General features: G+C 42.0%; 1 protein-coding gene across 1 annotated transcript; it reads right to left on the reverse strand.

Moving 5' to 3' along the window:
• Positions 1-4,226: 4,226 nt before the first annotated feature.
• cav2 (caveolin 2) lies at positions 4,227-9,800 on the reverse strand. The gene is made up of 3 exons (XM_085780198.1): positions 9,581-9,800; positions 9,071-9,258; positions 4,227-6,533 (listed from the first exon to the last, which is right to left on the reverse strand). Exons 1-3 carry the CDS (start codon positions 9,731-9,733, stop codon positions 6,383-6,385), a joined length of 492 nt encoding a protein of 163 aa, XP_085636324.1. The 5' UTR covers positions 9,734-9,800; the 3' UTR covers positions 4,227-6,382.
• Positions 9,801-14,195: the final 4,395 nt, after the last annotated feature.

Below are 14,195 nucleotides of genomic sequence, written 5' to 3' on the forward strand. Positions count from 1 at the left end.
GTCTGAGCTGAACCATGGATGATGATGATCTCACACCCTGAAGGGCTGCTGTTGGAACTTGTATGGAAATACTTTTATTTGTGCATAAAGAAACAATAATAACACAGTAATAACCAGGGTGAAGCTGTGGATGAGGATCCTCACCTCACCTGGCTGCTGCCGCCTCAGGGAGCGCACTGCAGAAACTCAAAATCTTACCAAGAATATTTGTCTTATTTCTAGTCAAAATGTCATTTCTAGTCAAAACAAGTCTCATTATACTTAAAATAAGACTAAAAAGTAGCTTGTTTTTAGACACTTTTTTTTTTTTTACTTCTTTCAAGCATATTTTCACTTGAAATGTAGAAAAATATGATAGTGGAGCAAGTTTTTCTTTCTTATTACAAGCACAAAAATCTTGCTTTCACTGGCAGATGTTTCTACTTATTTCAAGTGAAATTTAGTTTGAAACAAGTGAAAATGATCTAAAAACAAGTTATTTTTTCTTATTTCAAGTGGAAAGGGATTCGTTTTCATTTCATTTTGATTTATTCCATTCATGGTATACATTATACACATGGTTGCACATATTTACATAATGTACACATTGTCACCATGAATGAAAAGGAGCAGGGTGAAGAAAACTTATAGTACCTGCCCTTCTCTGTTGTTATAATTACATTGATATTTTGACTAGAAATGAGACATTTTAACAAGAAATACGACAAATATTCTTGGAAAGATTTTGAGTTTTTGCAGTGAGAAGCTACAACTGTGACAGTGGAAATAAAAATAAATAAATAAACATAAATAAAGCAGCGTTCAGTTCAGTTCAGTCTGCTGCTGCTGCTGCTGCTGCTGCTGCTGTGTCTCTTTGTTGTCTTCTGTCTTCATGCTGGTCACTCTGGTCTGTTTACATTCTTCCTCAGTCTGGAGTCACAGCAGCTCAGCTGGCACACTCAGCTGTTTCCTGACACTGTGTGTGTGTGTGTGTGTGTGTGTGATGTAGGTGCAGCCTTGGGTGTGACCATGATGAAGTTGTTTTCATTTCTTCTACAAGCTGAAAACAACTCATTTACGTCATCCAATCACAGCAGAAAGATAATTAAAAGGTGAAACAGAGACTTTTTGGTTCTTTGGTTTTAATTTTCACACCTGCAGCTGATAGTTGTGTTGAAATTTTTACACAGAAGTCTTGTGTCAAAAGAGTCTGGTCCTGATTTCTAATAGGAAACACTTTACAGGTGCATTATGGGTAGTCACTAAATAGCTCAGGTAGCAGGTGAAAGCTTAGGTGTGTTGTTTTATTTATCTGTTCATTTTAACAAATACAATGATTTTCTTACTATGTGATAATATCAGAAGATCTAATTCACATATTTATTATAATAACATGTTAATCACTGAATTGTGGTTCAGGTGTGCTGCACCTTTCAGTTTAATGAATGGTTACTGGTTCATCTCAGCAGCTTCTCCTGATGAGCTTTGTTACAACCTGGCAAGTTTTTAATTCTAAGTTCGTAAAAATGAGTTGAGACTCGTCTATAAACAACTTATTAAGGGTCAGTTGTGTAATTTAAAACCTGCAAAACTTTACACAACTTTAACAAATCGTTTATACACACATATCCATGTTACTACGCCTCTTCTTCGTAAACCGGCTTCACCTTTAATATGTTTGCTCCTGTTCAATAATAACGACAGTAAAGTAGTAAAAGTTACTGCCTCTCTCTCTGTCTCTTTCAGCTCTTTGTGCTCATGCGCTCTGCAGAGGAGCTGTGTAAATAAACCTCTTCTCTCTCCTTCACCTCATCAGGGTGTGGCGATGAACAAAGATTAAAAAAAAATAACCAAATGAGACGAACGAAGCAGCAGCAGCAGCAGCAGCAGCAGCAGCAGCAGCTTCTGACCTGAGGACAGATGCATGAACATATTCTGACTGAGACATTCTGCATCTGTAGAGTGAAACAAACAGCTTCCATGATGCAGAAATGACACTGTGTGCATCATAAACAGATGTGACTTTGGTTTTCGGAGGTTTGAAACACAAAAACATGTGAAGTGTGAGGCCATAGGATGTAGAGAGCGACTCATAATCAACCCACCACTCTACATCACTATGGAAAGTTGAGGTAGTTTTAGTTTCTCAGGTTCTTAAGCAGCTGATACTGAGGATAACTGTCTATGTCTGAGTCTGTGCATCATGAAAACAGCTGTAAATCAACCAAAAGCTGAAACTCATGTGATTCAGTATCTGGTGTTTTGACCTGGTTAATCTTTTACAGGTGCAACGTCTGTGAAGTGAAGCATAACAGACCAAAGTGTGATCTACTATAACAGCAGTAAATAACATTAGTATAAAACAGTCTGGAGAGAGGTGATAAAAAGCAAAACACTCGCTCAGTGTACCGGCTGTTGTGACCACGGTAACAACAGCTGTAGTATTCAAACAGCTGCACCATCAGTGGTGATAGAAGATTCACTGAGAACTTCATTTGCATCGCTTTATGACTGTATTATCCTCATCTTTTACTACTGTAGCCTACTGTCTGCTCTGACTGGGCTGCTGCTGCAAGGCTGCAGGAACGGCCAGAGGTCGAGTTCCCCTCGGCATCAGGAGGATCTATAGCTCTGTTACTGCTCCACATGGCTGAGAGTCAGAATGAGTTGTGTCTGTTGTTGTATTTTATGTGCATGTGGGTCAAAAGTCAAGGGTCGCTTCAAAACACCTTAAATGACCCTTTGTAGCTGAAACACACCAGGAAACAACTGATTCAAAAAGGGAAAAAAAAAGAAGGATGCGCTGCTTGGATCGCTGTCTGAGACCGGTGCTCTTCAGAGAGGCAGGTATATATTTACAGAACAAAGGACTTCAGGGACGGCTAACTGTGAAAAAAGGATGCAGACGTCCAAGAACAAAAAGGAAACTGAGGCACTCACTGGGTGAAGACCGACAACAGACCTACGCGTATCGACCTAAGTCCTCATCAGTCTGTTTTACTGTCTTTGCTCTCAATAAAAAAACGACAGAGTGCCTCAGTTCCCTTTTTGTTCTTGGACGTCTGCATCCTTCTTTCACAGTTAGCAGTCTCTTTGTTTTACAACAGGAAACAACGTCAGAGCCTCAGATTTACATATATTCAGGGTCGTTGCCAGTAATTCTGGGCCCTGTGAAAAAATATTAAGTGAGCCCCCTATGTATTATTATTATTTTTTATTTATTTCAACCAGGGCAACGATGACCAGTATTATTATCACTTTATTCATCACGTGAAATCATGTTTTAGGCACTTCCTGTGTCATTACTGTGTTATATCTGTGTAATAACAAGCGTGGCCGAGCCCAAGGCCACATGGCTGTAGGATGTTGAATCAGTGTAAATACTTTTATTTTATTTTATTTTATTTTTTAGGTATTTTCTTCTGGTCTTATTTTCTGTCTTATTGATGAGTCTCAGGAGCATCCCAGTAAATGTTGTTTCTTAAATTTTATTTTGAAAATCTGAAGGGCACCGTTTAGCTCAGTGGGTAGAGTAGGCGCCCTATCTGCATTTCCTGTCTCTCTCGTCTATACTATCAATTAAAGGCAAAACACCCCCAAAATATACTTAAAGCCCCAGTATGTAACTTATTTGGCTTTTTATTAGCAAAAATCAAATATTGCTTTCATAAATACGTATTTCACTGAAGTGGAATCACACCTGCGTACAAATGAAAGCTTTCTCGTACCTTAGAATGAGTTGTTACAAGTCGTTACAAATACATAAGTGGGCGACGCACCGAACCGAGGCGGCCATGTTGCATCGCCATTTTTTATGTTCAGTGGCAGCGTGACCGTAGGTAACCACGGATATGCAACCGCACCGCTAGATGGGGGTAATTCCTACATGTTATACCTTTAAAATAAGAAAAGAAAAGAAAATTTGAGTTAATGACAGTTCAGGTTTGTTTTGTTTTGTTTTACAGCGGCAGCAGATGTGTGTGTTGTTGCATCTGCAGCTACTGACGGCTACAGTACAGGAGTGTGACAGGTGGAGTGGGCCGGCGCTGTGCGGGCCTGCAGGTCCGACAGCGAAGCCTCGGGTCATGTTCCATCGACCTGCAGCTCGTTGTCTTTGTATAGGAAAAAGTGTCTTATGCAACCTGAGCGTGAAGTGATTTACGAGGCCTCTCCGGCGCTCGGCTGCTGCACATCCCAACCACACTCATCTTCTCTGACAGGAAGGACAGAGGGAAAAACCAACGACCTTTAGGAAAAACAATTCTTTATTTTGGTCACGTCTGAGTGAGTGAAGCCAGAGACATGCAGACAAATAAAAATATATATATTTAATTTCTTTAACAGACAGATTCAGGGCACATAAATGATTCATTTAGTCAAATATACTAGAGACATGACATGTGAAGGGAGGCTGAGCTGCTACATGTTCAGGTTCAGGTGGGTTTGGGAAGGGGGCGGGGCTTTAGCCGCCACACACCTGTCTTCTTCTTTTTCTTCTTATTGCACAACAGACAGTTCTCAGGATTTCAAAAAATAGAAACTACGACAGAGACAAAACATCACGTCATGTTGCTCTCTCTCTGTCTCTATGTTATGTTGAGCAACAAGTTGGTGAGAACTCAAACATGCAAATGTGAGTTACAGCGACGCTGCCTGTTTCCTGGAGAGTCCAGATGGCGAACAAAAAAGGGTTTAAGCTCCTGTGTTCATCATGTTTGTCTAAAGTAGGGCTGCAACTATTGATTATTTTCATTATCGATTAATCTGTTGATTATTTAAACGATTAATCGATTGGTTGTTTGGTCAATAAAATGTTGAAAAATGTCAATCAGTGTTTCCCAAACCACAAGATGACGTCCTCAAATGTCTTGTCTTGTCCACATACCAAAGAGATACTCAGAATATCGTCATAAAGGAGCAAATAAACCAGAAATATTCACATTTAAGAAGCTGAAATCAGAGAATTTTGACTTTTTTTTCTTAAAAAACAACTCAAACCGACTATTCGATTATCAAATTAGTTGACGATTAATTCAATAATCGATTATTGTGCGATTAATCGATTAATTGTTGCAGCTCTAGTCTAAAGTTTAGCACAATTACTGTTCCAGTGTGGCTTAAATTTGAATAAACACCTTCATCCACTGATGTACGGAAGCTGGGAAAGACCAAACTTGAGTCTACTGTCAGTTCTGCAGCCCTGTTGTGTTTGTTTAGCCTCTTTTAGCGCATTGTTTCGGTTTCCCACCATCTTCTACTGCACAGTTTCAGCCTCTACACTCTACACATCAAAGCTGTTCTCACCTTCTGTCCTGTGATAACTAGACTCAAATGATGACGGAGCATTTAAACAAATCGTTTATCTCGATCTCAACAGTAACATGATAAGGCAACTGTAGCTGACGCAACACGTCCTGCAGCTTCAACTCCTGATGGTCCGTTTTTTATCGCTGCTGCTGCAGGTTTGTATCTATAAAATGAAACACACACTGGTTGCAGTGATTAAAGGCAGAGACAGTGCATGTTATTAGAAAACTGTCTGGTTTTATCAGAGTCGGACAGAGTTAAAATGCACAGTGGAAACATGAAGCCGTTACCTGTGATACCTGTGATACCTGTGACTCTGTAGCTTGTACCTAAAACTCAACTTCATCAAATCCACGGCAAGAAAATGATGTCACTGTCTAATTTCCTATCTGAATATCAATCCTCTGATACCAAGGTGCAAGTGAACGCAGCATGAGCTATGGCCAACGTCACCACCAACCAACCACCAAACATATTAATTAGTCGCTGCATACTGTATGAAACAATAAATAACAAAGCCGATCAGTAACGGGAGAAAACAGCTGTATACTGCAGCTGCATGTGAAAAGCAACTGAGATCAACGCAGCAGAGAGAGAAAAGCTGCAAATGTGCAACAAGCTGCATCTTACTGTAGCATCTACTCTGATTCAGTTCTAGCTGAATTCAATATATATTTGCAATATATACAATTTTTCTTCTTTTTTTAAAATCTATAATAATATAAAAGCAGAAATATTACATCTCGTATGTAGCAGGTCAGCAGTTAAGTTTACTCAAGCCTCGTCTCTCAGCAACAAAGTGATGGAATGACAAGAATTTCTTTTGGTCACAATCAGCAGAAAGAAAAAAAACAAAAAAAAAAACTCCATAAACAAACTCTGTGCACATGAGCTCCTTATAAAGTCTCAGTCTGCCATAACAACTGTTGTTACCATGGTGATGTTTTCAGTTTCCAGCATTTTAAAGGCCTTGGATTACGTGAAACTGGTTTCCGCAGCTGTTCACAGGACTCGTCAGACTTGATAAGGACTCATGTGCGACGTTTCCCACTCGTCCCCTCGTTTCTTCTCTTTTACTTCGCTCTGTGGCTCTGGGTCAGTTCTCTAAGGTCGTCACGTGAACGGAGGACAGGACCTTGCCCATGCTCTGGTAAAGCGGCTTGACGAAGATGTCGACCAGACTCCACCACACGGCCTGGACGGGCGGCAGCAGCATCATGAGGCTCTGGATCGCGGGCATCACCAACCTGCAGCGGGGACGAGGTCACACAAAGGTTCAACACACTGACAGAGCGTTTGTTTTCCTCTGAGGCCTGCAGCACAGACAGGGATGTGTGGCTCTTTATTAGCACGCTGTGATTTCTACTGCTACTTCATCTGTGTTTTTTTGCTTTCAAAACGTCTGAAAACACTTAAAGCAGATAACAGCGGCACGGCCGTTTCGGCTAATGCTGTGTTCAAGGCAGGCTTTTGAAACCGTAAGTTACAGCTTCAAGTCACAACTACGACTTGGTAGCGTTCCAGGTAACCCGTAGCTCGTGTTTTTACCGTCCTGTTGTCTGTGAAAGTTCCCTATAACGGCCACTCGTAACTTCCGACCCGTGAACTCGTACCAGATCGAACTGGTATGACTTCACAGGAAGGAAAAACACAAAGTACGAGTTTCCTTGAACGCACCATGAGTTAGCAGCCCCCGCCCTTGTCAGGCATCAATTGGTCCTCGTGCTACGTCACCACATTCACGCGCATCCCTTGGCTGCACACACAGCCCTTCATGCCGTTCTCTCCCCTCATTGGATAACACTTGTATCCCACAAGGAAAATTTTCTCCTCGGGTTACAGCAGAGCAGAGTGACGGAGAGACTCGTGTTTAGGCTGAAATACTTCATGTAAGTGATTGCTGACGGAAAATAGGACTATTTAGTCCTACAACAAAAAATAGGACTATTTAGTCCTATAACAAAAACATTCCACTGATATCTGCTTTAATTCCGATCCTGTTTCTCAGTCATGACCTGTTGCAAAAGTGAGACACCATAACTAAACCATGATATATCATCATAAGATCAGATAGTCAACGTAAAAAACAACATACAAGTGAGTTTTTTGAAAATGTTCGAGGTCATAATATTTAGAGGCAAGACTGAATGTGACATAAAACAGTTGTGATTTTTAAAATCTATATTTATGGTGAAAAATCTGAATATTTATGTGTCTGTTCGGTTGCTTGTGCAGCCATCTTGCATTCTGGGAAAATCTGTCATGCCCCCCTTCATTTGTTAATCTTTGCTTTGTTAATCCTGACATCGCCTCTCCTGAGATGAATGTGCAAACCAGAGGGTTAGGGTACAGCAGCGGGCTCAGGCTTTTTAAAGAGGAACTATGCAAGTCTGGTCGCTTTTCCGCTGATTTGCTAACCCTCCTCTCGGCCATGTGCATTTGTTTACAACGAAGCCGGCGAAAAATCAATACATGGAGCGGTGGATAACGTTATATAACATATACGATGTTACAACGTGTATGTTTGTGTAGTTTTAAAACAAAAGATTACGGGTTGCGGAACACGTTTGTGTCGCATTTGAGACGAGAGCTATCACATTTACTCCGGAGCTTTTTAATTAAAGTAAAAATGTAGCATAGCCATGGGAAAAATCCTGTTTAGTTCCTCTTTAATACTTTAATTTACATACTGGGGCAAAACTAATATGACTAATGAAGGAATAATCCAGATTTTACTAAACTAATTGAATTTAGTCGATTCAATCGCCCAAAAGAAAAGTCAGTTTGGAGTTTTATTTTACTTTCTTTTAAGTATTCTTTATTGTTAGGCCTTTATTTTGATAGGATAGTCTATTTCCTGTGTGATGTCTGAAGCTTTTTAAAGAATTGCGTCATGTCGCTCTTTTCCTGCTGATCACATAAGAGCGTGTGTGTTTGTTCATGGATGTGATTGTGTGTGTCTGTGTGTTTGTCCTCCTTTGAAGCAGCACCCCACTCCCCCCTCTCCCCCACACTCCTCCCTTCCTGTCATTCCTGGTGCATTGACCGGCTCAGTGTCCTACTGTATAGCCTATTGATTAAAAAGAAAAAAAAACCCTCCTGACTCTGCTGCTGCTCACTGAGCTCCTCACCTGCAGGTCAGAGGTCATGTGAAAAGTAACTGAGCAGTGCTGCATCTGAAGAATGTCCCACTCTGCTCTGAAAATAGGCTTCAATAGCCACCGACGTTGCCAAAGGGCACAGGGCTGGGTTTTTTTTTTGTTTTTCCACCACACGAACCAACATTCCTCCAAACTTTCCATCAAACGCTCTTTTTAACTTTCATTTTAACTTTAAGTTTCTGTGGACTAAAACTCATCGGTTGTTTGGTCACTGCTTGTTGCACCTGGTTTGACTCAACAGCGACTGAATTTGAGCATGACGTCATTTTCCAAATAAAGACCTTGCTGACAAAATATTTCAGCCTTGTTCACTGTATATTTTTCCTACAGAGCCAGAATAAGTCACCTACTGTATAATGTTCCCACAGGGTTTAAAGTGTGTGTGTGTGTGGATTCTAATAGATATGATCACACTTTTATGGCAGTATAAAGCCTCCATAGGCCTGTTGGATGTTATAATGTGCACTTATTATAAGACTTAAACTTTAATATCTTTTATTCTAATGGTTCTTTTCCACTGTGCATCAGTCTAATGTGATGTGTCTGGATGCTGAGCCAGAACCAGCTGCTGCTTCACTTCACAACTTCATGACTGACTGACTGTGCACTGCAGCTCTTCCTACCAGATGTGGATGCAGCTGAGCACCCCGAACACCAGTCCGAAGACGAACGCCATGGGCACGGCCAGCAGCGTGGTGAGCAGCCGGTAGAAGATGAACTTCACCAGCTCGAAGGCGGCGTGGCTTCCGATCCACACTCTGTCGAAGCTGTGAGAGGAGCGCGGCTCCGCGATCACATCCTCAAACCCGATCTGTGTGATGATTAACACGACAACTATTCAGAATCAAACACACACATGAAAACACCGGGCAGACAGGAAGGTGGGATGATGATGATGATGATGATGTGTTCACGCATACAGACGCACACAGGCAGCGACTTCCAGGTATTCACGCTGCGGATTATGAGACTTTACAAAGTATAAGACATGAAAACAATGAGGCTGGTTTTGGTTTGTAGCCTAAGTGTTAATACTAATTCATTTTGACAGCGGAAAACTTTCTGTTATAGTTTCACTTTTCAAAGAGGGAGTCGCTTGCGCCGCACAATGAGGCGGCGAGACTTTTTTTTACCTTCAAGTGCGCGTTGGTATCGTTTGGATCTCGATCCGGTTCCGCCGCGTACACCTTCTTCCCCTTCTTGGACAGAATGGGCTCTATGGACCTGTTGAACTCGTCCTCGTCCATTATGATGCTGGTGTCCGACTTCTCCTTCTCCAGACCCATGGCGCGCGGTCCGCGGCAGCAGCAGCAGCAGCAGCCTGTGTGCGGTGGCGGAGCAGCTGATGCTGGGAGAGAGAGACGGACTGTGGAGCTGAGCTGAGCGCCACCCCCGCCCCCGTATGGAAAGCAGCGCAGCGCAGCGCAGCACAGCGCAGCGTGGGGCCGCCGAGACACAACAACAAGCTCTCAGTCACTTCCACACAGCGATCCAAGGCGCCCGGCGATGACTGACACCACTGTACAGCAGCAGCAGCAGCAGCAGCAGCAGCAGTACACTGCAAAAAACTCAAAATCTTTCCAAGAATATTTGTCTTATTTCTTGTCAAAATGTCTAATTTCTACTCAAAACTCATCTCTTTCAACTTAAAATAAGACTCATCACCTAAATTAACTTGTTTTTAGATCATTTTCATTTGTTTCAAACTAATTTTCACTTGAAATAAGTAGAAAAATCTGCCAGTGAAAGCATTGTAATAAGAAAGAAAAACTTGCTCCAATATCAGATTTTTCTACATATTTCATGTGCAAATATACTTGAAAGAAGTAAAAAGTGAAATAAGACAAATTTTCTTGGTAAGAGTTTGAGTTTTTTCAGTGTAGAGGCGCTGACCCAGGATCAGCGCTCAGGGCTCGGGGACAGCTGCTGCAGCCATGTGATGACATGTGATCAGCAACCTGCAGCCAGTCAGGATGTTTGTTTGTTTGTTGGGTCATTAACTCTTAGAGGAACCGATGCAAAAATAAAAAATAAAAAAAATAAAAAAAGTGATGTATTGTAAAAATGCAGCCATCTGTGAACTGTTTAATTTGTGGTGCAGGAAACATCCGTCAACAACAGCCTCAGTGCTCCAGGCTGAAACCACCACATGTTTGTCTGCACAACATTTTCTACTTGTGGTTTATCTGAACACACTGTTCTACCTGCTCAGGTGATTTACCACTGGTCTTCTCTGTCTCTGACTGAGTGGATTTATGCTCTGAACGAACCGAGGCGCCAACATAGTTAAAATAACTGCAGCTCCTCAGATGTCTGAACAGGAACCTGAGCAGGAAGACGCTGAGTTCAGGCAGCTGCTGTTTTCATCTCAGCTGTGAAACAAAAGGTCCGATCCCACAGACCCTCAGAAACATGTGTACAGTACATTACTGTAAAGTCATTACATACATTGTAATTTATTTATGTGATTATTTGGACCCACTTTCTTTAAAATCTAAGGTTGTGTGATGAATTTGTCTTCTCAAACTATTTAAAACACCACATACAGCAGGTGGATTATTTAGTTTGATTACATGAGGTCAAAGGCCAAAGTGACATCAGGTTTCTTCTCTCAGGTGTCCACCCCCCCAAAGAAACTGCAAACTCACAGGAAGTACATTAAAGGAGTAAAAGAGAGTATTCACTAAACATCTCTCCTCGCAAGACATTTCTGAGATTTATCAGAACTGCAAAAAAAAAAAAAAAGGTGAAAATTTAAAGTTTTATTTTCAGGCTTTTTTTTGACAATGAGGTCTGACATGATCCCAGATACTTTTCTTACATGACTAAAGGCCTTTGCACACTGAGTCTGTTTTTTGCGTATGCGTTTTTTTACAGTAAATCAGTCACCCGACAAAAATCGTTACGCACAGACACCTTGCACTGAGTCCAATGCATTTTATTATTTTATATTCTGTTCCACAGTTCGAAAAAGGGAGACAAAAGTTGATCACTTGAACTGTTTATTTCAGGATGTCGGTGGTCCAGTTTAATAGATTATTAGCTCTCCTGAAGCCAGTCTCCAGAGAAGATTGTTTGTAGCTATAGTTTCCTTAATTTGCACTGCAGAGACGACCTTTACTGACCTTCTCTACAAGCTCAGCTCTCTATTTGAGCTCCTGTTCCTGTTCCTGTGAGTGTGTGTGTGTGTTTGACGGTGTATAAAGATAATTCAACCTTCAGTGGTTGGTGCTGCTGGTTCTGGGCTTGAACCTGATCTGGGCCTGAGTTTGCATGTTTCCTCTCGGTACTGAAGCTTCCTCCTGCTGTAGTTGTGAGGTTTGTTTAGTCAGTAATCATACAGTATGTTACCTGTGGGCGTGGATATCAACCCTGGTCACCTGCCTCAGCCTCGGCCAATAGGATTCAAGCCAGGACTGACTGAATATTAGTCTGGGGCCGTTGACTCGCTGTTTTGGTAGGAAACGGATCCAGGGCGAGAGAGACAGACCTTTCCTTCAAAATAAAAGTACCAAGCTAATAAAATGCGGTAAAACTCTTTAATTTAAGGAATATAATTTACAAGAAAGTCCCCGAGCCATTAAGTTAACATTTTGCTTTTATTGTATTACAAGTTAATGTTTATTTTATAAGTTTTATGTTGGTGAACACTTTTATTTTGGTGAATTTGGTGATTTCGGTATCCGCTACAGACGGGAACCAGAATGCAGACGAATTCGGAGGTAACAGACACTTCTTCGCTTGTCTGAAGAGCCTGGTGATGCGAGGCTACTGAATATACCTCATAGATTGACAAATAAAGTGCTGCAGTGAAAGAAAACTACAGTGACACTTAATGAAAAGCTTGAACTTCTTTGACCTCAGCTACAACGCTAAGCTAACTAGCTCATTCTACTCTGTGCAGTTCTGTGGTTTCACTTCAAATCAACCGGTAAAATGTAAATGTCACCAGAGCACCTGCGTCTCTTCAGACACGACTGCAGCTCTTTGCACTTTGCATCTCATTTGTTACTACAGCAGCAGCAGCAGCAGTCGGTCTGTTTGTCCATCCATCCGTCCATCTGGCCGACATCCAGCGTCCGGCGTCCTGCTGCCCATTGACGGGCCACACAACACGACAACGGGTCCGTAAACAACGTGCGCTTTTGTTTGGCCACCGGGCGACTGGACGGTGAGTGACAGCGAAGCAGAAACACAGCAGAGCCACAATACAACAACACAATCCTCCTGGATTAACACACACTGGGCCTTTCTGACAGACAAGCATTCAGCATGGGGAGGAGAGGGGGGAGGAGGGGAGGAGGAGAGGGGGCAGGGGGAGAGGGGGGGTGTGGCAGTCTGAGGGTGAGGCGGGGGGAGGCGGGGTGGGAGGACAGTGTTGACATGAGAGTATGTGAAAGAGCAGCAGAGGAAGTTGTTGTTGTGTTACAGTTTGGACACCACAGAGGTTACTGAGACTTGGACACAGCTGCTGCAGCAGAACCTCAGAAGGAAGAAGGTTTTGGGTTCGATTCCCGGGCTTGGGGTTTTTCTGTATGTTCTCCACCTGTACCTGCATGGGCTCTCAGATTCCTCTCAAGAGTCCAAACACATGCATTACAAGTTAAAGGGATAGTTCAACATTTTGGCAAATTGACCCATTGCCATAATAGTCATAGCAGTAGGTTCGTTACCTTTAATTGTCGGTGCAAGCTATTTTTAGAACGGCGGAGCAGAGCCGTGAGCTGCTTGTTTTAGAGGTTAGCAGAAACTGCACCCGACAGGAACGAGCATCAGCGGTTTTGCATGAATTTTCCTCTAAAACAACTCTGTCTGGTAACGTTCTGTTATTATCTCATAGCGCGGTGAATGTGCAGGTCACAACTTGTCCACCAGAGCCTTGTGGAGTTGTTGGATTGTGTATTTGATGAGTTTGATGAGGGAAACCAAGAAATCCCATTAGCCTCCGTAGCGTAGCTCTGAGCAGCTCACAGCTCTGCTCTGCTGTTCTAAAAATAGCTTGCACCGACAATTAAAGGTAATGAACCTACTGCTAAGTCTATAGGGATTATGGCAATGGGCCAATTTGCCAAAAATGTTGAACTATCCCTTTAAATGTTGACTCTAAATTGTGAATGTGACTGTGTGTGAGGTTGTTTGTTGACTGGTTACCTGTCCAGGTGTGACCCCGCCCACAGCTCCACCCTGCTTGGAGAAGCTGTAGTAAAGTCGATGTGTTGAGAGATATTTCATCAAACATTGGACAGATTTTCATAATGAGTTTGGTTGCATGTTCATGGTCCCAGGACGACGTGTTGGAAAGTTTTGTTGGATCTCTTTTTTTTCCTTTTCAGTTTTTCCATCATTACACTGAAGTTTCCTCCAAATTCTCAAGAGATGATATAGGAATAATAAGACAAAGAGAAATGACTTGAATGATTCATGGGACACGTGGGCTGAGCCTTTAAGCGATGAAACCTTATGGACCCTGTCTTTTCTTTTTCTTTTTTTTGTTCTTCCTCCTGTTTTTCATGTTTTCTTATAATCTTGAAATGTAAACAAAGCCATGCAGATGACTTGTACAAACCTCTGGACCACAAATGGTGAATAAAGTGCATTAAAGGAATAGTTCACCACCAAAAAATGAAATTCAGCCATTATTGACTCCGGAGTAGTTTTTTATTCCTCAAAGTGCATCTGGAGACCCGGGAGGCCGGTTCGTAGTCCAATGAAAACTTTATATGAGAGTAATAGGGCCCGACACAAAAA

This window comes from Trachurus japonicus, chromosome 6 (genome assembly GCF_045865225.1).
Source record: "Trachurus japonicus isolate A0001 chromosome 6, Traja_1.0".
Classification (NCBI taxonomy): domain Eukaryota; kingdom Metazoa; phylum Chordata; class Actinopteri; order Carangiformes; family Carangidae; genus Trachurus; species Trachurus japonicus.